Below are 23,668 nucleotides of genomic sequence, written 5' to 3'. Positions count from 1 at the left end.
TTCATGATTCTATGATTCTATGATTCTTGTTGCCCTTCACAGCCCTCACTGAATTGAACTCCAGGTGGGCTTTGGCTTTCCTAACACCGTCCCTGCATGGTCATATAATTTCTCTATTTTCCTCCCTGGTGACTTGCCCCTGATTCTTGTACACTTCCTTTTTATGTCCGAGTTGTATCAGAAACTCCTTCTTCATCTGTGCAGGCCTCCTGCTGCCTTTACTTGATTTCCTGCTTGTTGGGATGAACTGTTCTTAAGCTTGGAGGAAGTGATCCTTGAATATCAACCAGCTCTCCTGGACCCCAGTGCTTTCCAGGACAGTATCCCATGGGATTCTTCCAAGCAGATCTCTGAATAGGCCAAAGTCTCCTTTCCTGAAGTCCGGGGTTGGGATCCTGCTTTTTTCCCCGCTCTCTTCTCTCCAGATCCCGAACTCCACCATCTCATTATCAGGGGTAAGGAGGCCCCTGACCTTCACATCCCTGACCAATCCTTCCTTGTTTGTAAGTATGAGGTCCAGCAGAGCTCCTCTCCTTGTCAGCTCCTTAATCACCCATGTTAGGAAGTTGTTGTTAATGCACTCCAAAACCCTCCTGGATTATTTGTGCCCTGCTGTGTTGTCCCTCCAGCAGATACATTGTGCCTCCCCCAGATACTGGGGTAAAGTCCTTTACTACTTTGAAGTAGTAAAGTAGTTAAAGCACTCCACGAGTGCCTGGGCCTGTGAGTACGAGACTTCTTCCAGTTGTCTGAAGAAGCCTCATCTACTTTTTCCTGATCAGGCAGTCTATAGCAGACACCTACCACACTGTTGCCCATCTTGGTCTGGCTTCTAATATTGACATATAAGCTCTCAGCTGGCTCCTTATCTGACCCTAGGCAGAGTTCTATGCATTCTTGCTGCTTTCTCTCATGAAAAGCAACTCCCCTTTCCGCCATCCTGCATGTCCTTCCTAAAAAGCCTGTATCCATCCATGGCAACACTCCAGTCCTGTGAGCTATCTTACCACATCTCTGTGATCCCAATGAGATCATTGCCCTGTGACTGCACACAAACCTCAAACTGTTCATTCTCCATGCTGTGTGTGTTAGTGTACAGACACTTCAAAGATTGCTAAGCTTCCCAGAAAAGGCATGAGAGCTTTCCTTGTCTTGTCCTATGGATGCTTCCTTATTCATGTGCATACACTTGAAGTGGGCCCCATTTAGCCCCGTTATGTTGATCATGAGATTTCTCTTGTCCACATCACCATGTTCACTTCACTTGTCTCATCAGTCCACTACTTCCTCACGTGATTGTTGGTCCTCATCTCCCTCCCCTGTTGCTCCTAATTTAAAGCTCTCATCACCAATTGACTAGACTGTAAGCAAAAATGCTTTTGCCCTGATTAGTCAGGTGGATCCCCTCTGTTCCAAGAAGTCCTTGATCGTGAAAGATGCTCTCATGGTCATAAAAGCCAAATTCCTGTTACCGACACCAGATGCACAGCCATCTGTTGACCTTCTGGATCCATCTAGCCCTCCTCAAGCCATTTCTCCTCACCAGCAAGATTGAGAACACCACTTGGGGTCTGTACCCTAGACCATTGCCCCCTTCCAGGACCTTCCAGGATCAGACTGAAACTTGTTGTTGTGAATATGATGGACAGCAGTTTTTCATAGATTTGCTCCTCATGGTAGAAAAAGCTATTTCTACTGCTCACTCCCCTTCTCTCTCATTTCATCCCCATGCAACAGATAAAATCAAGGTTGGAGTATGATACTCTATGAAAGAAGGGCAGCACAGCCTTTGGCTGATCCTATGCTTCCTATACTAGCAGAGAGACTAGAATCCTGTTAGTCCTCCTAACCAGATCTGTCCCTGGAAGTCATGGCTAAAGGCTAATGCTTTCCCAGGCCTATGGAAGAATGTTGTCCTAGTTCAAGACATGGCATGCTGTTTGTGTGGTATTTGCTTTTCCTCTAGAGAAAAAGAATTACTGAAGCATTTTTTCTTACACTTGTGTGATATAAATAAATATTTTTGGATGCAGGAAGCTAACCTTTCCCTAACCCTTGGGAGCTGGTGTCCTTGGGTTTGCCAGAGTAATCAGAAAGGCAAACAAGCCGATGGATGAGCTTTATTCATTGACCTGTCTGCATTCATGCCTAGCTCTGCATTTTCACTGATTATGTATTTTGGGTCAGCAGATTTATACAGTTCACACTTCATTATCCAACAAGCTTAAAATACTCAGTAGTGATCTTTAGTGCAGATCTTTCTGCAGTTTCTGGGTTATTCCTGGATGGGTCATAAAGCTTTAAAATGCAGAGAAAGTTAATCAGCAGATTTCTGCTAACAATTTTAGTAGTCCTTTGCTTGTAAATTAGCATGCAAAGAGGGGATGGCACATATTGGGTTTCGATAGTGGGTTCTCTCTTGGAAGTGGTCTGACTGACATACTGGAGAGCACCTGAGTGCTTTTGAAGGCACAGATCATGACCTAGGACTAGATAAGTGACAGAAAGTTGAAAAAGACTTTTTTTGCCAACGTAAGTCATTCCCACACTTTGCTTTGGGATAGGCATCTGACCACAGAAGACTTTTCTGTCATCAAATCCTCCCTAGGCAAATATGGCCTAGTCCTGAAACTGGCTGAAGTGTGCACCCTCTAGCCTTAAAGTGGCCATTTGCCAAGATCAGAAACACACATCTTCCATCAGGCCAAGGATATTTCATTGTGTTCTTCCTTTATATCAACTTGTGGGAACTGTTACAAGCAAAATAGGAAACATGAGCAGTGAATGCATCTTTTGCAATAAGCATAAATGGAAAATAAGGCAAAAACAAACTTAGTGCACATTACTTCCCCTTTATGCCTTCATAGTTCATTATTTTTTGTTTTGCTTTTGGGGTTTGAAGTGTGTGTAGTAAGTGGAATGCCTAAAGTATTAGCTATTTTACTTTGTTTTCACTGTGGACATGGTTGAAATCCTTTAAAAAGAAAGTCCCATATCTTGAAGACAAATAGCAAAGTAATTCTTTCTGCTAGGTAAGAAACTGTACCAGGAAAAACAGTGACTGGACCATTCTCATAGAGCAGTACTGTTTGACATCAGGGAAGGAAGTGGTTAAAAGCCAGGGGTGATGTCTTCTTAAAAGAGGTAACTGCTTAGAGAAAAATAAATGATACTCACATAGCTTAGTGAGGAAGGAAAATGTAACTCTGAGGAGACCCATTCTGGAAAGAAAGCCAATACGGGGGTGTGTGAGCCACTTACCCAAGTGTCTGCATTGGCTTCAGCTCCACAGAGCTGTAAGCATCTGGTGTGGGGACATGGGACATGGTGCCTTCACACTTCCTCCAGACTGAGTACTTTTTTGGCTATTTTTCTCTTTACAGGAACCCAGACCTTTGTATAACAAAAGGTGCCAGTTTTATTCAAGTGGTATAGGATTCCTATATGATGCCTACCAGACAGAGGTAAACAAACTCACCTCATCACATGTTTGTTTCTGCTGTGCTTTGAGGGGCTGGGGAGGAGGGAGGCAGGTGTTTTGAGAGCATGTCTGTGCATGTAGGTCATGGGTTGATAGAAACCCTGCTGTTTTTTCTCCCACAAGTGACTCCCTGCTTGTCCAAGCCTCTGGTGATTGCAAATCATTACAGCCAGTGAGGTTTTGAGTCATCATCAGTGTTTCTATCCAGCACATTACTCTGGGACTGGAATGATTCCTAGTCCATCTATACTGTATAATAGCTGTCTGGAATGTGTTTGTCACATTGGCATCTTTCTCTAAGGAGGTTTTTGTAGACTTCAAGTGGAATAAGAAATATCTAAATGAATCCATTTGCATTGTCCAGAAGGCTTAAAATCTCCTCTGTATTTATCCAGCCCAGGCCAAGAATGTCAGTGGTTTGAATGCAGCTTTTTTATTATCGCAATGACATTAACATGGTTGGAAAAGTGCCCATACCCAAGTGGCTAGCCTCCTGAGAAGTCCAGATTTAGTTTCTTTTCCTATTTTTCATTTTATTATTGTGGTAAATTGGTGAGGGTGAAAAGGAAATCAAGCAGAGCAGGATTGAAAACAGCTAAGCAGTGGTATAACTTAGAAGAAGCCAGATGTCCTTCATCACCATTTCTCCCATGGCTAAGAAAAAGTGTATGGGGAATGTTACCGTTAATAATTCTAGACAGCTTAGCAAAGTATATTACCAGGTTAAGCAGCTAATACTGCTTAAATCTTGCTGCTAGGGCACCCCATTGTTGATTCCAGAAAATGTATGACAAAAATATTTCATTGACCTGCTTGCCTAAAGACCTAGCCAGACAAACTTATGATCTGTGATGACATCCTTTCCTATAAGTTTTACTCCATCCTCTTTTAAAGTGTGCATGCACACTCAGGCACAGACATGGCCCGAGAACTGCTTCTGATTCCTGTAATAAGCATGTAGCTGGCACCACACTGACCACAACTCCCTGCAGGTGACCCCAGCCTCGGGCTTCTGGCCAGACAGGTTTCCCCAGCTCTGCAGATTCTGGGAATGTCTAAAGTTGGGCCACCCAGAGCTCCTTGCTCTATTCTGGCAAATACCCCGTATCTTTTAAAGGTGTAGTTAGTTTGTAATAACATTCTTGTCTGGTTGTCCACTGATCTAGAGTCAGCATGTGCTAATTCAGAGTTAATGATACGTGGCATTTGAACTTGGCTTTTGCTTTTCCAAAGTTAGCCAGCTAGTGAGTAGGGGTCACACTCTGCATGCCAGGCGAACACCTAACTAGGAAGGCAGATTGTTTACTGAGTGCAAGTTTCCTTTTGATTGCCGTCTCTAGCCTGTGAGTGGTCTCCAGCTCACGTAGTTTGCCTGTTTCGGTTCTTCTCTTTGCTCAAAGCAGAAAGAATTTGAGTTTCTTGCAATTACCATGAGGTGAGAACATCTCTTCAATTGGTGCTGAGGGGATAGACAGGAACAAACAGCCAGAACATGAAAAAGCTAAATGTCTGGTCACTGAAATGAAATAATAGGTCTTGACATGCAGAATACACAAATGGCCTGTTTCCACCACCCTCGATCAGAGAAAAATAAAAAAAAGGAGTTCTCCTAAAAAGGAGTATCTTGCTCTTTGTGTGTTTTAAAAATGCAGTGATAAAAATAGACAACTACAGTAACTCCCTTGGCCAATAATATTATATGTCTTATAGCCTAGAAGCAGCTAAATACATGTTTAAGATCTGGCCGATCTCCCTCTTTTGTATTTCTAGCCTTCTACAGTAAAAAGGGGCAAACCGGCCTTATTGATGCTTGGAGAGGGGAAAACTACATTTGTTTCCTATCAGAAGTGGTTCCCAAAGCCATGCATCAGAACAAACCACCTTTTTAGCAGGCCACTCCATCTTATGAAACCCTCTAATCCCAATCATGCATGTGTAATGGGAAAAGAGTACCTATGCAGGTCCTAGGCCATTTTGACTGCATACAGGGCGCCGAACCCAAAGTCTTAAGTTCCACTCAGTGCAAAAGCACTAGGGCGTCCCAACAAAACGGCTGTGGTAGCGGATGCATTGGCACACGGTGCTCCAGGATCTGTTTTCAAACTGCTTTGAGAAGTAGCCAGGTGTGATGTTTCAGTCACTTCTGAGCTGGATCTTGATTAAGCCGACACAGTCGTTGACGGTAGCGCGCTCCTCTTCTGCAGTAAATTGCAGCTCAGGCTGAGGACAGCTGCAGCTGAATGTGACTTCAGGCCAACAAAGCCCTTACATGAAATTCCAGTAAGTTCAGACACAACAGAACAAGGTTGATGAAACGAGGTCCTATTTCAGGGTGAGATATTCTTGTGACAAGTGGGATGTGTCTGTATCAAGCTGTGAGCTACATTTCCAGATTGCAACCTAGACTGAGACTATCCTTTTATAACCTAACTTCCATTTTGGGTTAGAAGAGCTGATTTGTATGAGACACAAACCATGGGTACAGCCTTGTCCTGGGCAGCAAAGGAATCCCAAGGCATCATTTTAACTTTAGCTTTGTCACCCAACCCATTGCTCACGCAAATCCTGCTAAGGACAAGCGTGGCAAGTCTGAGACCAGCTGCAAGATGAACTTTCTCTGGTGCTGAGTGTGTGTGTGGCTTTCCTTTTTGCTGGGAACAAACATGTGAAGAGTACAGACTCATCAACAGTGGCAGTTTTCACACTAAAAAGGCACAGATCCAGAACTCAGGAGCTGAGAAACATCTCCTGTGGAGACTGTCCCACAGACTAACACATTCATGGCTAAGCAGAACTGTCTGACAGAAGCTTTTCAAAAGCAGGCATGTATTCCTAAGCATGCTCCTTCTACTTTTTCATTATGAGGAATTTTCCATTCAATAATACATTTTATTTGCATTTTGTGAGCAAAATACTTCTTAGTGGTTACAGTACATTTTTTCTGTCAAAATAAAAACTATAGAAAGAATGTATTTTCTGACCTGCTAGCTTTTAAAACCTGACAGTTCTCCAGGATTTCAAAGTCAATAAGCTAAAAATTTCAGGAAAAAAAAGCCTTACATATAAAATATTTCAGTTGGTCTGTAGTGCCAAATAGAAGTGATTAATCCTTGCCACACTTAAGGAGTCATTAAAATGATTTCTTGTCTGGATGGAGAGTGGCTTATGTGTGCCTACCTTTATTGTTCTAACAGCTGTCCATCCCTGCAATTCCTGCTCACACAAATAAACCTTTTTAGTTTTCTACTCAAGAGCCTGCAGTAAACGGTACTTATTTGCTGAAGTGCTTGGATCTTTTCTGAGCGGTTTTGTTTGTGGGTTTGGAGATTGTTCTTCCTGTTGTTGTTCCTAATTATTTCCTTCTTCAGGAGGGTGTTACCGATAGAGAGCTCTCATTTATTGGAAGCTGTTCAGATAAATTGGCTTCTTTGCCCATTTCCCCACTATTCTTATCAACTTCAGTGGCTTGCTGTGGTGTATCTCTCAGGACCCATGGTCCCTGTGTCACAGCCGTAGGGATCCGCATCTTGCAGCTGCAGACTCTGGGTCTCAGCAAAATAGAACCAGGCACTGCAGCAAAGTGCTTGAAAACTCTGGCAGCCCTGGATGCAGCTCGCTGCTGGGGGCTCGGCGCTCCATAGTGCAAATGCCCCGAGACTTAGGGGCTGATGTCCCAAATGAAACTCCTGGGAGCTCAGGGATGTCCTTCTGCCCTGCACTTGTGGATTTTGGAATCTCAGAATCTTTCTGCACAACAGATAATAAAACCTGACACTGCAGTAGCTGCTGCTTTGTGGTCAGTAGGAGGATTCACACAACACTGAAACACTGAGAATAAAAGTCAGTCTCTTCTTTTTTGGCAGGTGACATGTTATACCATAAACAGCAAGTGCCAGCTGAAAGTAAAGAGTAACACGTGCTATTGCTGTGACCTGTACAACTGTGAGAAGTAAGTACCTGTGTGCAGTCCATGGCCTCCGAGAAATCCTTGGTTGTTTGTCCCTAATGATAGGGGGGGTGCCCTTAGGTCTGGAGAAGCAACACAAGGGGCTTGTATGCTGAGCAATCCAGTTCCTCTGCAATTGAAGTCCTGATGCCAGCAGAGAAGAGGTCAGGGGTTGCGTATTAGTGTTGGCATTATTTCAGTTTCTTTTTCTTTAAATATGTCCATAAGCTCTTTGCTGTGTGATCAAAATCAACCACTCAATCATAGCCCTATCAAGATTTAGTGTTGATCTTGCAATACAATTTTCCCACTAGATTTAATTAATCCTTTTTTTTTCCTACCAAACTGGGGAAAACAAAATAAATAGGAACATAGGGGTCCATGAGCAGAGATGTTGTAGGCAGATGCAGAGCTCTTTTGTTAGCAACAGCATCTGTAGGCATGGGATTTTGCTGAATTGTCATAGGATAGATACAGAGGGTCTTGTGAGTGTTTTCTGAAGCTGTCCATTTGACTTCATCATTACCAAAGCATGAGATGTCAGAAGGTAAGAGAGGAAATGTCTGGATATGCTTACGAAGATCAGCTGAAGGTTAGCACAGGGTTGCCATGCAGTGATTTAACAGGAGTAAAAAAGGTGGTTAGGAAAACTACATCACAGCAAAGTCCAAGGGTTTATAATGTGGAAGGCAAATGAAATGAACTCGCACAACTGGCTGGCCACCTGGCACATAGAGATTGCAACTGCAAGCAGCATCATGGCTTGCCACATACAAGAAACTGGGGAGAATTTCCCAGAGCAGATCTTCTGCCTGACGCACCCTCTGCACGCCTCAGTATCATCTTACCATGCGCTCTCATGCAACCTCTGCAACCGTCTGCAATCCTCTGCAGTTCACCCACAGTCACTCTTCTTTCTTTCCCTCTATGTATTTCTCATCTTTCTTCCTTCCTACATCTCCTGTTTTATTTTGGTTTTGCCTCCTTTTCACATGCTAGCAGCCCTGAATAACCCCAGTCCTCTGTAAGCTAGCATGCTGCCAGACATGAACATTTTAGGTGTAGGGGAGTGAGGCTGGCACAATGAGGCTTCTACACAGGGCTTCTATGTAAAAGAGTAGCTCTTCCTAGATCCCGACTCAACTAGAGAAGCAAAATGAAATTTGGGACTAGAGGGAAGTCATCTATGCATACGTATTTCTCATGCACACAAGAGCCACAAAGTGAGTGCAGGTCTATGGAATGGATTAAAATCCCCTATGAATGTTAGAGTTTTTTGGTTGTGTAAGAAGTGTTAAATCTGGACATGATGGAGATATACAAAACAAATGACATGGGAAAGGTAGAGTATGCACAACTTTGGTACCTTTTCTATGATAGATGAATGATGGAACATCATAGTTGCAATGCAGTATGTTTACACTGAGAATGCTTTCTTCCATGGTACACAATTAACTGCTGGACGTTAGCGCTGAATCGAACAGCCCAAACCAATACAGAAAAGAACAGGGGTCTTAAAGGGGTGAAAGCATTCAGAGTTATCAAATAAAGTGACTGAAACTCTGTTGCTTAAAGCATAAGGTAACAACAAGGAGAGATCAGGAATACTCTCCCTCCAGATGGAGATCCTCAGTGACATTTTTCTAAGACATTGGATTTGTCTGAAACACCTGGGACTGATCACTGCTGTGACAGTATTCAATGATATAATTAAATGTGTGTTCTGCCATTGTCAGCAATCCACAGTGGACGGCAAGATCTTATGGCACCGGCATGGACAAATCCAGAGTAAAGAAGCGGTCTTGCTGCTCTACAGACTTGGCAATTCCAGTTCATAGGACGGCTAGAGAGAAGTAGGAGGGGACACAATCATGAGAAGTAACTTGGTATCAGCCATGCAATAGACCGGTACGCAGGCGGGAGCACAAGTCAGATTTCCTCAGCCTCATGGCAGCTGAAGCTATAGGTTTATTTAGTTAAGCAGCATCTGGGCTCCTGATAGGGCCCAAATGAGCTCAACAGTAGCAGATCCACAGTGCCAGAACCATGCCCCACAACAAATGGTTGGACATTTCCAGGAATTACTGTGCTTGGCTTGGTTCTTCCCAGAAAGGTGGGTTTCTCCACACTGCTAGCTTCCTCTGCAGAGCTTTCCCTAACCACCATCTCCACTGCTGCCCCATGCACTGGGGATGGAGGAACAGAAGAGTGAGCACAAACTGCTCACTTCTGGTTTCCACCATAATCTGATGGCAGTTCCCTAACAGTGCAAAAAGAGACTTGGCATTTAAAAAATCTTTCCAACTCAAATAGCTGCTCTAAGAGCTCATTAGTGGGCTAGCATTAAGGCAGGTACTGGAAAGAACTGCAGGAAACTGTGGTTTCAAATTTTGCAGTAGGATATCTGACTTTCGGCAAGACAATGAGGATTAACTTCACAACATGCCTGATTTACAATAACCAGTGCAGTGTAGAAATATGAACAAAGAAAGATTTCCAGATAGTACAATCCATAGTGTAAAGGCACATCTTTATACTGTACTGTGTTGCATCTCTTAATTTCGAACCACAGACACCATAAACAGATGTAGCCAGCTGGCAAAATCTCCCTTCCTGTGGTTGAATTAATGCTTAAGCAACTTGCCTTCCCCAGTTTCAGAGATGCCAGCAGATTTCCAGGTGAGCTGGGAAAAAAAGCAATACTAAGGCTGCTTTAGCTGGTAGCTAAATGACAAGGGCAGCATCCATATGCCAGGACTGTGTTTGGGGACCCTGAGCAAAAAAAAAAGAGTCCCTGCTGGTGCACAACACCGATCAGCCAAACTAGGGTTGGTATTAATTGGACTACATGTTTAATGCTGGCATTAGCAGAAACAATTTTTGTCTACAGTAGAGCTTTCTCCAATTCATCTGAGCAGCGTTTGGTGGGAGCATGGATGAAGTACTTTACCAAAGAGGAAAGTAAGCGGGAGAGATTCAGATCCCCTGGTGCTCTGTATTATGTACAAAACCATTCCCATTGCAGTGATGTTGTCTGCATTCCCTTTCAGTTCAGAGCAGTCCTCCAGCTACTATGAATTTCTCGGCGTGAGCAGCTGTCAGGACGTGGTTCACCTGTATAGGCTGCTATGGTCCTCCACAGTCCTCAACATCATCGGGTTGTTTCTGGGGATTATTACGGCAGCCATTCTTGGGGCATTTAAAGACATGGTAAGGCTCACAGTCTTTTGCCTTATGTGAGGACTTCTGTGCTTGTTGACGTTATCAAATGGGTTAAAACCAAGGAAGCTAAGTGTACGAAGGAGGCACTTTAAACATGTTTCCTGTGTGATCTGGGAGTCCGGAGTCATATCTTTAGGCTAAGCTGTTGCCAGCTGCTCACAGCTAAATAGGTCAAGCCTGGTCAAACACATGAATGGAAGGGAAAAAAACAGATGTCTGTGTGAACAGATGCTGGCAATTCACTTAGTGGCATCTTTTTTTTCTTCTAATTCAGCACTGAACATGTGGGCCAGCACAGAGTTTGAGGATGCTAGTTTGTAGCTAACGTAAAACTCAAGTCCTCGGTGTGACTATTTAACCTTATGTAGTTCTTTTCCCAAGAATGGGGATTAACTCTGAAGTGCCAGTCAAGTTTTTATTTAAACAGTTGTATTCAGGTCACATTAACCTCCTCTTTTGTTTCATTAAGGAATGCCACCCCCTATCTGCTCCCTGTGCCACAGCACCATGTTGTGCTGATGTGCACCACTGCATTCAGAAAAGCCTGTGTGCTAGGAGGGATTCTGTAATACAGTGCCTCATCTGCCTAATTTTCTGACATGTTAAAAGGGTGAAGTAGCTGTTCCTGGGATTATCACTGTCAGTGGTCATGTTTGCTAAAGCAGTGCCTGAAGACCTACCAAGTGGCTCATGATTTACTAGGCACTCAGAAGAGTAGATGGTCCCAGCCCAAAGAGCTTCCAAACTAAGTGGGCAGAGGCGTGGGGATGGAGGTGAAATGCAGGAGCCAAAGGGAGGTATGATAGCAGCACAGGTCATCTTAGATCCGTGATGTTTCTGATTACTATTCCAGAGAAGAAAACTAAATAGAAAGACAGGTGAAAGGAAGGAAGAGAGGGATGGAGCAGGGAAGAGAAAGCAAGAGAGACGGGTGAGATATACACCGGGGGGGGCAGACTAGAGGGAAGGGGCTGCTCAGAGCTGGCAGCCAGTGAGCCAAGGACCTAGTCAGACTGGAGGCCATCCAGGCCCTGCTCTGACCACCCAGCATCCCTTAGCAAGCATGTCCAGGCTATCTACAACATGTGTTGGGTGCTTAAAACCATGTGACAGAATAGCAAGCATGTCCAGGCTATCTACAACATGCGTTGGGTGCTTAAAACCATGTGACAGAGCAGGGCCATATGAATTATTTGAAATTCACTTTTGTTAAGAGTTGCAAAATGTTTGCTGGAAATGTTCCTCTCTATAGCTTAAGGCAAACAAGCACACTGAGCCTTTGCATGTAAGAAATGTGCAGCTGAGCTGTCCTTTATGTGAGGGGCCTCTTACAAGGAGCTGATAACAAATTGCAGCTAGCCAGTAAAGAGTTGTGGCTACGCGACAGGAGGGAGTGGAAGCAGCTTTCCCAGCTTAATTCATCCCCTCCCTGTGAGAGGAGCAATGGCAGAAGGGGAGCAGAAACAACAACAGTGGGAAACGAGGGGTAGAGCAGCTACATGAGGAGGGGAAGGCAGGCATCATCTACAGTAACCCCTTGGTAGAGCATTGCAGCTTTCCAATGCTGCTAAGTATTTTCCCCTGCCTAGCAGACGGGTGCGAGTGCCTCCACCAAGGGCAGCTGTGGGAGTTGCTAGTGCTCCCCTGAGATGGGGAAAGGTGCAGAAAGCCCCTCTGAGTCCACCTGATCTGTCTCGCACAAACGGAGGCTTACATGGGATTTGGGCTGATGCTTCATAGCAGGGCAAGCTCCAGGCCAGGCACATCTCTGTGCTGCGCAGGGGCCATCGCTGCACTGCTCACGAGGGATGCCAAGCTGAGGAGACGTTCCTGGGAGAACTGGGGTCTCCATGACCTGGCACATTCCCTTGCTAGGAGGCAGAGCCTGGGTCAAAGTCTGGGTCCTCTGACTGGGTGGCGTAAAGCCGTGCAAGGAAATCGCAGCAGCAGTGGACGTGCAGCTTCCCTCCAGGCTCCGCTGGAGCCAGTCTGTCAGGGCTCCAGCTAAAAACCTGATCTGAATAAGCTGTTTAATATCTCCTCTGCAAGTAGGAGTGGAAAAAACCCCCTCACTAGCTTAAGGGAAAGATGAGTTTGTGTTAGTTGCCTCAGCACAGGAGCTATGCTATGCTTGTGAAAGTGTTACTAAAGCAGCAATCCAAAATGCAATGACTGCTCTTTGCTCCTGCCTGTGCTTTTTCAGGGTCCTTTTGAGTTTAGGAGCTGGTTTGCTAATTTGCTGCTCGCTTTCGTTATGAAAGGAGTAACTCTTGGGGGAAGATGGTGGCCAAGAAAACATCAAGCAGAAGAGGGAGAGAAAGGGGCATGGGACTGAAATAAGAAAAAAAACCTTCAAAATGTGTGGGAGAACAATTTTCTCTCTTTCAGGATGTCACCTTCCCACAGAAATGCTCACTGGCATTTTGCAGAGAGAGCTGCAAAGCCCGCTGAAACGCCTCAGGGGATTGCTCCGAAGTTGACTTCCAGAAAACACAGGGCCAGGCTGACTAGTTAAACAAAAAACATCATGTTTATCTCTGGGGAATGCTGGCAGCCAAAACATGTTACAAAGAGGAGAGTTTGCAAAACAGTGCCGTTGCCTCTAAACCCATCACATTTCCTGGACAGAAAAAAAACAAGAAGTGGTGTTTTGGTTGTTGTGGGTTTTCTTTCTTGTGAAAAATTCCATGCAGATCCTGGCACGCTCCCCGTGGTTTTGCTGCCTGCCAGAGGGCCGTGCTGGCTCAGTGGCAAACATTTCATCCTCTCCTGACACCCAAGGTGTCAGCTCTCAGTGGCCCCTGTGTCACCTGTGGGGCCGTCCTCTGTGATCTGCTGGGTGCTGGGGGAGCTGCAGTGGTTACGACGGTACCCTCCTTTTCAGATCTATACTGTGCTTGGATATAGGACACCGGCTAGGCAGTTACCTTAAAGTCACCTTTAACAAAAAGCAGATTAAGATATAATGCAAATAGAAGTATGTACTTGGAGTATCCAAAATGGTAAAACACCATGATTATTTCTTACAGAAGACAGAGGTAAAGAAATGCATGGAAAACTTCACTTGTGGTACTAAGAGTTAATCTAGAAACTCTCTTCCCTGCCCCGGTATTCATCTGATGACTTGTAGATGTTTTCCTGACACACCTTGCTAAGGAATCTGCCTGCCCTGAGTTTAGAGTTGCATTAATCAGAACTACTGATAGTCCTGGGGGGGTTGCTGGCTTTTTTTTTTTTCAATTAGTCTCCTTCTTGGAGTCCTCGAGGGAATCTGAACAGATTAAATATCATTCCCTCTCCTCTTCCCTCACCCTGCCCTAAAAAGGAAAACAAAATGAACCCCTAATTACTGAGCTACTTGCCGTGTGTTCATGTCTTAGCACTTGTGCAACTAAAGGTGCAGTCTGACGTTAAAAGTAGTCGCAGAAATAAACGCTTTGGCAGGTCTGTGTCAGATCAGCGAGCTGACCTGCCTTGCTCTGCAGCCGCACAGCCCAGCAGACAGCGAGCAGCGGCTTGCGTGGCCGGGTGGGGGGCGGCCAGACGGCCTGGTTTCCCCACGCTCCCTGACCCGAGGTGCCCGCATGGCACTGGCAGCGCTCCCTGGCCAGTTCACAGCTCCTTATCTCTTTGGCTTGGGTGGTGTTTCAGTTTAAAACGTCTCCACCTACCCTTGTATTTTATGTGACTAATTTAACATAGCGTCATTACTGGCATACTTGATAAAAGCATCTAACCAGCTTCAATACCTGCAAATCGTTGCTGGCTCCAGGCTGAGACCAGGAAGCCTGATAATAAGGTGCTTTGATCAGTGGCTTTGGGGTGGAAACAGTCTTCTAGGACTTTTGTGATGTTCATCCTTAGCAATTGGAGAGCGTTGCTGCTACAGATGAGAGAGCGTAAGAGGACTGAGAGAGGTTCCAGGGAGAAGGACAGCAGCACCCAAAGGCACCCACACCAGAAAATTAGTGACAGATGCAGAACAGGCATTTGTGTTTCACGTTGGGCAAACCAAGTGTTTCTTGCTGCTTTTACATCCATAACCAGAAGGATCTGATGGTGCCAGGGCCTCCCTCCTCCAAGGAAGGGCACGCTCTGGGCGTGGGCCCAGCCCCGGCTGGGGTGAGCCGTGTCGCTGGCCCCAGGCCTTTGGGTCTGAGGGGAGCTCGTTAGCTGCTTCTCACTAGTCCTGTCTGAAAGGCAGTGTCTCTCCGTCTCTCCCCACCATATTCACCCAGCAGGTCAAGTAGAAAGGAGGTGTTTTGAGGAAGGTACCTTGAAGATCTTGCCTTCTCCCATGAAATAGGCTCTCTGCTTTCAACCCCAGCCTTTCCCTGTGCCAGCTCCTGGGGTGCTAAGTTTCTCCAGAGAGCTAAGGCCTAGATTGTCAGGTAACCTCATGAGGTACATCAGTGACCTAGACAATGTTTTCCATGTACAAACACAATTAATATACCTCTTTCTCAATCACAGAGATCTCACATTATCTCCAGAGGATGCAGCGATTTATGTCTCTCACTGATAAATCTGAAAGGAAATGCCAAAAAAAAAAATCCTGGCTGCTGCTTTCAGCATTTGTCTGGCAACCACCGTATTTTATTATTTCAGTAAAAAGAAAATTCCATGCTCTCATGTAGAGAAATCTGCTGATAAAAACAAAGGAGAGAAAAGAAACCACGGGATTTGTCTCGCTTTACAAAGCAGAGGGACATGAAAATCTTTCTCAGAGCTCTACTGTCCTTCACAAATGGTTATATAGCACAGGGTTTTAGGGTTTAACACAAGCCCCCTTTCACATTTAGCTTTTGCTCTTTTTTTTTCCTCCCCCAGTTGTATTAGCAGGTTTAATATGAGCTATTACTTCTTCCTGCAAACCTCATCTCACACTGCAGTTAAGGGACGTGCCAATAAAGCCACGGGATATGATGAAGGATTTTATGCAGTAAGAATGAGATATGCACATGGGGGTTGCTATTGGACAGCCAGCAGCAAACTCCATTTCACAAGTGAGAGGGAGCTGTGAGAGAAGAGCAAGTGGTCTGGAAAGGGAGATCTCTCTAGATCTGTGTAGGAAAGCAGAGAGAAAAGACATGAGGGCATCAGGTAGTTGCTATTGGAAAGAGTCTGCAGCAAATTGTGAAGGACTGGGTGTTCGGTGCTGGAGTGGGTAAGAAGAGGTGGTCAAAGCTGTGTGCTGTGCTCTTCAGAGTGTCTCGGGTCTGGAGTCCTGCCAGTGCTTCTGTAACTGGTGCTAGGGAAGTATCAGCAGTCTTTTTCCAAGGGAAAAAGATTAAAATAGCTGTGTATTTCTGGTCAGAAAATTAACTCGAGATACGCTTCTTCTTATTCTGTCTGCTTCTTGGTTTTTTGTAGTACTGGTATTATGTTGGAAAATAGAAAGTTGTTGAATATTGCCTAGTTGCTTGTGTCCTGCTCCAGCCCCCTCTGCGCTGTGCTGATATATTGTCGTCTTCTGTGCTCAACAGGTACCTCTGTCCCAAATTGCTTTCAGTGCTGCACCTCCTCCTCAGATCCTGTACAACCCTGCCCAGCAGATCCTGACATACGCTGGGTTCTGTCCTTCTGCAGCAACTATTTCTACATATCCAACCTACCCGTTACCTCTTCAGGTACAGTACAAAATGGCACCCTTCTTACTCCACCAGAAAAGCGTAAGCTGCTACTTAGTACAAACTCTGCAATGGTAGATCTTGGTTCCTGGGTGTTTGAAACGAGGCAAGGAGGTTGGATCCCAACTCACAGACTCGTCTCTGGGACAACTTAGTCTGGGTCTAGTTCTCAGGTCTGTTGTCAGATCTCAGGCTTTCTCTGGTTGTCCTTTGGTCTGCTGACCAGGAATCCCAATACAGGATTAGAGCTGCACTACAGTAGTCATGAAGATGAACACAGCCCCCACGTTGGGCAAGATAAAGCAGCAACAGAGGAACTGGGGAAGCCAAAGGAAGCATCTGATACACACAGTATTTGGCAGATAAGTTTACACACCTTAGCTCACCTTACTCTTAAGAGAGTAGATAAGTAGATAGGACTCATCAGATGGAAAGGAGACAAGAAAGGGGAGGAAATAAGAGGTCTGTGAAACTGAGTGATATGGAAAGAATTGTGGATGGATATTAGTGATAACATCTAATCACACAAAGTTTTGGTTGCCCCAGTAAAGCTATTAGGTGGCAAGATAAGCCAGAAATAGGAAGTGTTTTTACACACCAGAGAAGATTCAAATGCCACAGGATGTTGTGGAAGAGTATAAATGAAGGGTTAGGAATATCAGCTGCTGTTAAATACAGGGATTCAGGTGTCACTTGCAGCCCAGCAAGTCCCCAAATAGCTGCCTGCCACAAGAACTGACGGGGGCTTATCAGAAGATGGAGCCCTTTTTCTTTTTGCTTCCTATAAGCATCTGCTACAGGCCACCACTGGGAGACGGGCACAGAGCCGCAGTTAGTGGTTGGTGAGCCTTACTGACCAGAGGCAGCTGGCCTGAGGACAGGAGAGAAAGTTGGCGGAGGTGCAGCTTTCTCCCCTTGCGGGAGGGGATACAACATGAGCTGAGTCAACGCTCCTTCACCTCCTTCAGAAGGATGAGGTGCAAGTTGTGCTCCAAGCCTGTGCTGCATCCAGCAAGAGCTGGCCTGGAAAATGCAGGGAGTGGTGCTGAGGATGGTGTTTGGTTTTTTTTGTCCCCCAGAGTGAGGTGAAGAACATAGGGTGAGCTGGTAAATAACTGAATGTACTGAGACCCTGGAGCAACCATAGGAGTTTTTAGATTTTTTAAAGCCCAGTAAGACGGTTTTGTTCCATCCAATGGCTTGTTATACTTTGGCTGTGTATTGCTAGACCAGTGGGTACCACAAGTTTTGCAATACTTCTTAACTGAAAACACTGCATGTTTAGCATGAACTAGCTGTGGACCAGCTCCCCACAGCCTCCTGGGCTACGTGTTCAGGGCCAATAAGCTACCAGGCACAAGTACTGGGACATGATGATCATCCACACCAGTAAATTGTTAGCATGCTCCTGGTATGGATTTGGCCCAGACCACCTAACAGTCTCCCAACAACGCTCAGGAAGGGGTCAGAAGATGTCAAAGGCAATGGACCATTCCTGGTAGGTAGTGTGCATACTGGCAGTCACACTGGTTTGGTGGTAAGAGTTTAGCTGTAGGGATGTGATGTGTGCTGTGCCAGTTGGCTTCACAGCCAGAGAACAGTCCTTGGCATGTCTTATTTATTAAAATAAATGGGGCCAGACACTTTTGGAGACCATGGGTTGAGAGGAAAAAAAGAACATCTCTTTTTGTTTGCTTTTAGCTGAAAAGCTGTGCTGTTCTGCAGAGTTCAGTTAGCACGTAGCCAAGGGTAGAGAGAGAAGGGGATAAAAACAGATGAAAGAAAGCAATTAAGCTGCAAAGATGCATGTAAGTAGTCACGAGGGTCAATTGTAACTGTTCGGTCCTGTGTCCACTGAGAAACAGCAATACATCCTATTTACCCCGAATTCTTAACTGCATTTCAAATAAATACAGTTCTTTTCCTAGATTTGTACTTTTTCTAAGAAGTGTGTTCATTTGTCTTCTCTCCCCTTCATAACATTCAGAGGCAGACACCACCAGCTGTCCCCAAGCCAGGAGAGGTTAGCGAGAAGCACTGGGCTCCAAAAAGGAAAGCGCTTAATCCTTTTCCTGGGGGGGAAAAAAAAGGCAAGCCGCCTTCCTGCATGTATGAGCTCATTATGTTGTAGTTTGGAGAGAAGTTATTTCTGCATCAGTATATGAGTTAAAAAATCATAATAAACTTACTCAAAGCTACAAATGGTGAATGTTAGAAGCAGGCCCAATTAGGAACAGTGAGAAGCTTAACCGTCATCCGCTTCTGTTACTTGAGAGCCATGGGCTGAATCCATGGGACTGGAGGTCTTCACGACCCATTTAAGTGCTCCAAGCAGTAGCCAGCTGCTGGATTCAGGCCTTCACAAGCCCTGCTCAGCTGGTCCTAGTCCTTTAGGCAACAACAGGCCCTGGGGCTGGGATTCATCTGGCTAAAAGGGCTGTTGGCATGTAGGGATCTAGTGCTGCCTAGTAATGAGATCAGGTAGCCACCTGGCCCCTGCTGCCACTCCAGGAGGGTCCAGGTCCTGTTGTCCCTGTGTCACATCTGTGTGGATGTCTGGGATATCCCATGGCGTCCCAAAGGGGCTGAACACTTACATGTGGGCAACTGAACTGAGCTCTAGCTGTCCTTAGTGTGGGAGACCCTGCCTGTTTGCAAGACATCCATACAGGGCCGGCTGATGTGGGCCATGAGACTTGCATATATTTCTGGAGCAGCTAGCAGAGGGTGCCCTTGAGCATCTCAAAAAGCGTAACGTTTTGCTTCTACATAGATCGAGGTCCACGTAAGGGCCCCAGGACACACCTCTCTTCTCAGCGTTCCCTTTGGTTTGCCGAAGCTTTGGCTAAACACTGTTCCTAATGCCCTGCATTTCACATCATTGCCCTGCACCTGCCCCCAGTTGGGGCAGGGTCACACACGTGGCAGTTTAGTACAACAAAAGGAGCAAAACCTTCTTCAGCTAAGAGTTAGGGAAAAAAAGTAAATTGATGCCAGTTAATGAAGTAAAGCAGTTAGCAATCGATTACCAACTAATAACTCTAGTTTGAACCCTCACCTCAACCAGAGGAAATCCACAGCCATAGTTTCTCCTTCTGGGAACATATCCCACCTTGGGTCAGTCTGGCACACAACACGCCTAGCCTAAGCGCTGCGCCCACTTGCATGGGCTGAAGCTCCATTAGCTCAAAGGCTATGAATCTGGGTTCACCTGTGGCTCCCACCATTGAGCAGATTCATTCCTAGTCCTCTGCTGAATCCTGTATCTCACTGAATAAATGCTTGCTGGAGAGGCAAACAGTCTTTAAAAAAATCACAACCTGAGCTGGTGGTAAACACTCCTCAGTTCACCTCATGCTTCCTTGTCCACAAGCAGAAATCAGCCAAATGCAAAAAAGGAAGGGTGATAACAAGAATGTGTTTTGACAAGGATGTAACCAGCATTTCTTTTGTTTACTGTGACATGTGCTAACAAAATAATTCATCCCTTACTGGTACAGTTCAGTCACAAGTAGTCTTGGTAACAGGTCTGCCAACTGGTCAGGTAAATGATTAGCTGTGCGGGGTCTGGTGGTGATGACAGCAGTAAGGGTTGTGCCAGTCATTCCTGCCAGAGGAGAACTCATTACAGAAGCAATTCCAGGCAGACAGATGGAAACAGTGGCTACAGGTTGAGGGGGGAGGGAAGCAACAACTCCAAAATAAAGAAAAAAACCCAAACCACCCAAAACCCCAACAACTATGTTTGGAGCCGATCTAGCTAGCAGGTCTGTCAGTATACCTGCACTGCCTCCTGCAGAGTTAAAGGGCATAATCAACCTTCCTGTCGGGACATCTCCATTCTCACTCACTAAGTCACCCTGTGATACAAATGCAGGACAACATTCTCCTCACCATGGGGGTTTGGTCCAGGGCAGCAGCCCCTGCTGACCCGGAGCCCCACGGAGAAGACAGGCACCGTGGCATGGGGTCTGCCAGCGCTGGGCAGCTCTGAGATGCCATTGCCTAAGTGCCAGCACTGGTACTGGCCTTCTAGATGGTAACTATTAATTTTTTTAGCAGCAGGGAGCAGCGTTTACTTGCCCGGATTTTTCATTTCCCTTGAAAAAGATCCATGATTACTATTTTTTGTTTTGTTTTGTTTTTTAAATTCCAGGCACTTTAGGCCTGAACCTGAGGGGAGCTGAGCACAACTCTTCTGGTGAAGCCCATGGACTGGCATGTGTTGGCATATGAGGGGAGGAGTGAAATCCTGACCCTCTTGAAATCAATGGCAAAACTTGGTTTAAAGTAGTTGTAGGATTTTATCCAGAACATTAGTGCCTACGTGCATTCTTTTGTTTTAACAAACGCTGCTTGATCCTGAACATGGGCTGTTTCCTAAGCTCTATCTATTTTTCGTGCCTCTTTCAGCCAAAGCCCCATTATAGCTGAGACAGCCAAAGTGAAAAAGACCTACAGGGAGACACATGCCTGCCTGTAAAATTTTCTCTTAAGAGGAGTCTGCATTTAGCACAGGAGTAAGACCTTGCATTTATGCAAGTATTATAACTGAGATTAACTACATCTGAGATAATTTAAATTTCACAGTGATGCCTGGAAATGAGCAGCTACAGGTAACCTGATCAGCCAGTCAGGTGCAGTGCCTCACCCTGGAAGCCAGAGCATCTTTTCCTGCAGAAATTCCTGTTCTGCTCTATTGCCTAGCTGTAAGCGCGATGTCTATTAAAAATGACTTGGGTTACAGATGGAATCTGTCTTGTTTCACTAGACACCAGCATTGCTGTAATTAAGCAGGTGCTTTAAAACTAAAGTGAGTGTTGTGCTGCAGTGCATGAGAAATTTAATCATGGGGCTTATTATATAACACTTACATGGCAAACACTTAACGCAGAGCTGCAAATGGGGTTGTAATCCTTTACTGAAGAAGATATTTTTCTTTGTCTATATACAGCCTGCCAGCAATTTTCCAGGAACATCATCTACTGACATTTCTTTATCAGAAGAAACTCAGCCTCCATCACAGTCCAGCTCCAGCTATGGTCTTCCCCCCAATGCTCCAGCCCTCTATACACCGACTTACTTCTTGCCGGGAGAAAAGCCTCCACCATATGCACCATAGAACAAAGAATTTATTTTAGGTAGCTGGTAGGCTTTTATTTTGTTTTTAAGAAACCTCTGGAAACCGTGCTGTGCAGGCGCTAGACTTCCCAAGGAACCCACCGCAAAGTGTGTTATGGCCACTCTACTTTCACCCACATCTCACTGTGAGCAGAGCAGAACCCTGGAAACGTAAGGGCAGGCACTTCACCGGCGGGGTGTCCAGTCACCACCAGTTTGCCTGCAGTCAAATGCAGTGTTGCTTTCTGCCTACCGTAAGCATGAACTTTTTCCTTCTCCATCTACTGGAGAATGATTTTTCTTCAAGAGTAGAAATGAAGAAAGCAGCCTGGATACATGTTCTGCTCTCACAAACCAATATAGAGGGGTTTTAGCCTGTGTTGTCTGAGTGGGTAGTCTAGAGCTCTCTGAGTCAATCATTTTGGGTAAGAAGAGACCAGGTATTTGTTTGCTTGTAGTATTTATTTCATAACCCTTTTTGGTGAAAGTGTTGTACCAATAAAAAAAGTGTGGCAATTATTTTACAATAAAATTGACTGTGTATATTTATGCTGTACCTAAGGCTGTGTATATTGTTAAGGACAGGAAAACAAAAGAACAGAGGAAAAAGTACCCTACCAAATAGTTCCCTCTTTCAAGTTTCAAACAGAAAGGTTAGTTTTATTGGGACTATTTTATCCGAACTTTGTGCCAGTCTAGTCTGCATACTAAAACGTCATGTCAGTGTGCTGAAGTTGCAATTTCCAGACAGGTATTTAAGTTGCACTTCAGTGTTCAAATTAATTCCTTTCTAGTCAAAAGAGGACCACAACCAAAACCACTCTATGTTAAACCCCAGTTATTTATTTTTAAACTGATCAAGACCTGATCCAGGCATTTTATGACAACTGAAACAGAACGGATGAAGGGTCAGAATTCCTTCTTTTTTTTTTTTATTTTCTCCTATTGTATAGAGGCAAAAATACGTTGACAAGGCTAAGCAGCAATACCTGTAGCAGTGCCATCGACAGGAACAAAGTCTTGTCCCTGTCGTGTGCACCCTGTCCCCTCGCTGTGCATCACATTAGCTGGGATCCCTCTTAGCACACGGCTGCCATATTTCCGGGCAGGAGTGGCTGTACCAGCATGAAAACCCATCAGACTGCTGCATCCCTTCACTTCATTTTGCTCCTGCAGGAAGGGTGGTGGTGCTGCTTGCTGTATAGATCTTACAGTCTAGACAGCAATGAAGCTATAGAAATTTCCTGAAAGGCCAAAGAGCAAAGCAGGGAAAGGAAGGTATTTCTCATTAACTTTTTAAGCAGCTGCTTCATATTATGAAAATATAAAAAACCCCTTATATAAACAAAACCAGCCTTTTGACAGTTTCCTTTGAAAGGAAGTGACACCATCAGACTAGCTGAAAATAGAACAAAGAATGATCAGCCTTTTACATAACGTTTTCCACCTTTCAAGAAATTTGTTAATTTATGTGTTGTACCTCTATATTTAAAAAGCAGATTCAGTACGAGTACACATAAGATCAGAGGTTAATTTATGTGGACGGTAAAAACCATGTTTTGTTCAATTAAGAAGGATTTTCTAAGATGCAAAGTTTTAGGCCGGCAATGTTAACATCAGTGGCAAGGTGCCTTACGTGTGTTGTTGACAAGGTGAGTTATATGAATCTGGTTAAGAGAAACAGAAGTCAGAGAGGAGACCTTTATTTTTCCTTTAAACATGAATTTAATGCATCCAAAATGCTTAGTTCTTATGCAAATGCATGCTGTGAAGAGCACAATCACCCTGATCATGAAATGAGTGGAACTACACATTTACTTCTTTTTACTCACTATGAATACTAGCAGGGGGACCACCGGGGTTCATTTTGGGGACCCAAAGCCCAGAACAGACTTGCTCCCTTTGAGTTGAGCACCTAGACAGCTAACAGAACAAAAATGAAATCAATATTTCTCTTGGGTCGAAGCACAGTGACTGAGGAGGAATGAAAGAATGCTTATCACTTTTTTCCTCTTTTCAACGGTATATAGAAGCAGCTGCCTCTTCCTCCAGCATGGTACTGTACTGCTGTAGGGTATTAAAAACAATCCAGCTTGACACAAAAGGCCCCCCGCTTTCTGTAATTCTCCAGACTTACAAACTCTGGCTTTCTCTTCTAAACCACATTTTGGGTTTGGGGGTGTTGTGGTCTGTGCCAAATATCTTTGCATACATGCATACATATGCACAGTCCGGGAGAAATTTTTGTTCTGAATTAGATTGGTTTAG

The 23,668-nt window shown here is 44.9% G+C and overlaps 1 protein-coding gene across 1 annotated transcript; it reads left to right on the top strand.

Moving 5' to 3' along the window:
- Positions 1 to 3,383: 3,383 nt before the first annotated feature.
- LOC104083833 (transmembrane protein 255B-like) lies at positions 3,384 to 21,777 on the top strand (the record flags this gene model as incomplete). The annotated part of the gene is made up of 5 exons (XM_009587473.1): positions 3,384 to 3,464; positions 7,345 to 7,430; positions 10,478 to 10,637; positions 16,136 to 16,279; positions 21,234 to 21,777. Coding segments are annotated over 5 exons (639 nt in total), but the record flags the coding sequence as incomplete, so codon positions are not given.
- Positions 21,778 to 23,668: the final 1,891 nt, after the last annotated feature.

Source organism: Fulmarus glacialis, unplaced genomic scaffold (genome assembly GCF_000690835.1).
Source record: "Fulmarus glacialis isolate BGI_N327 unplaced genomic scaffold, ASM69083v1 scaffold13911, whole genome shotgun sequence".
Classification (NCBI taxonomy): Eukaryota; Metazoa; Chordata; class Aves; order Procellariiformes; family Procellariidae; genus Fulmarus; species Fulmarus glacialis.
This window is presented reverse-complemented; position numbering and strand designations above follow the sequence as displayed.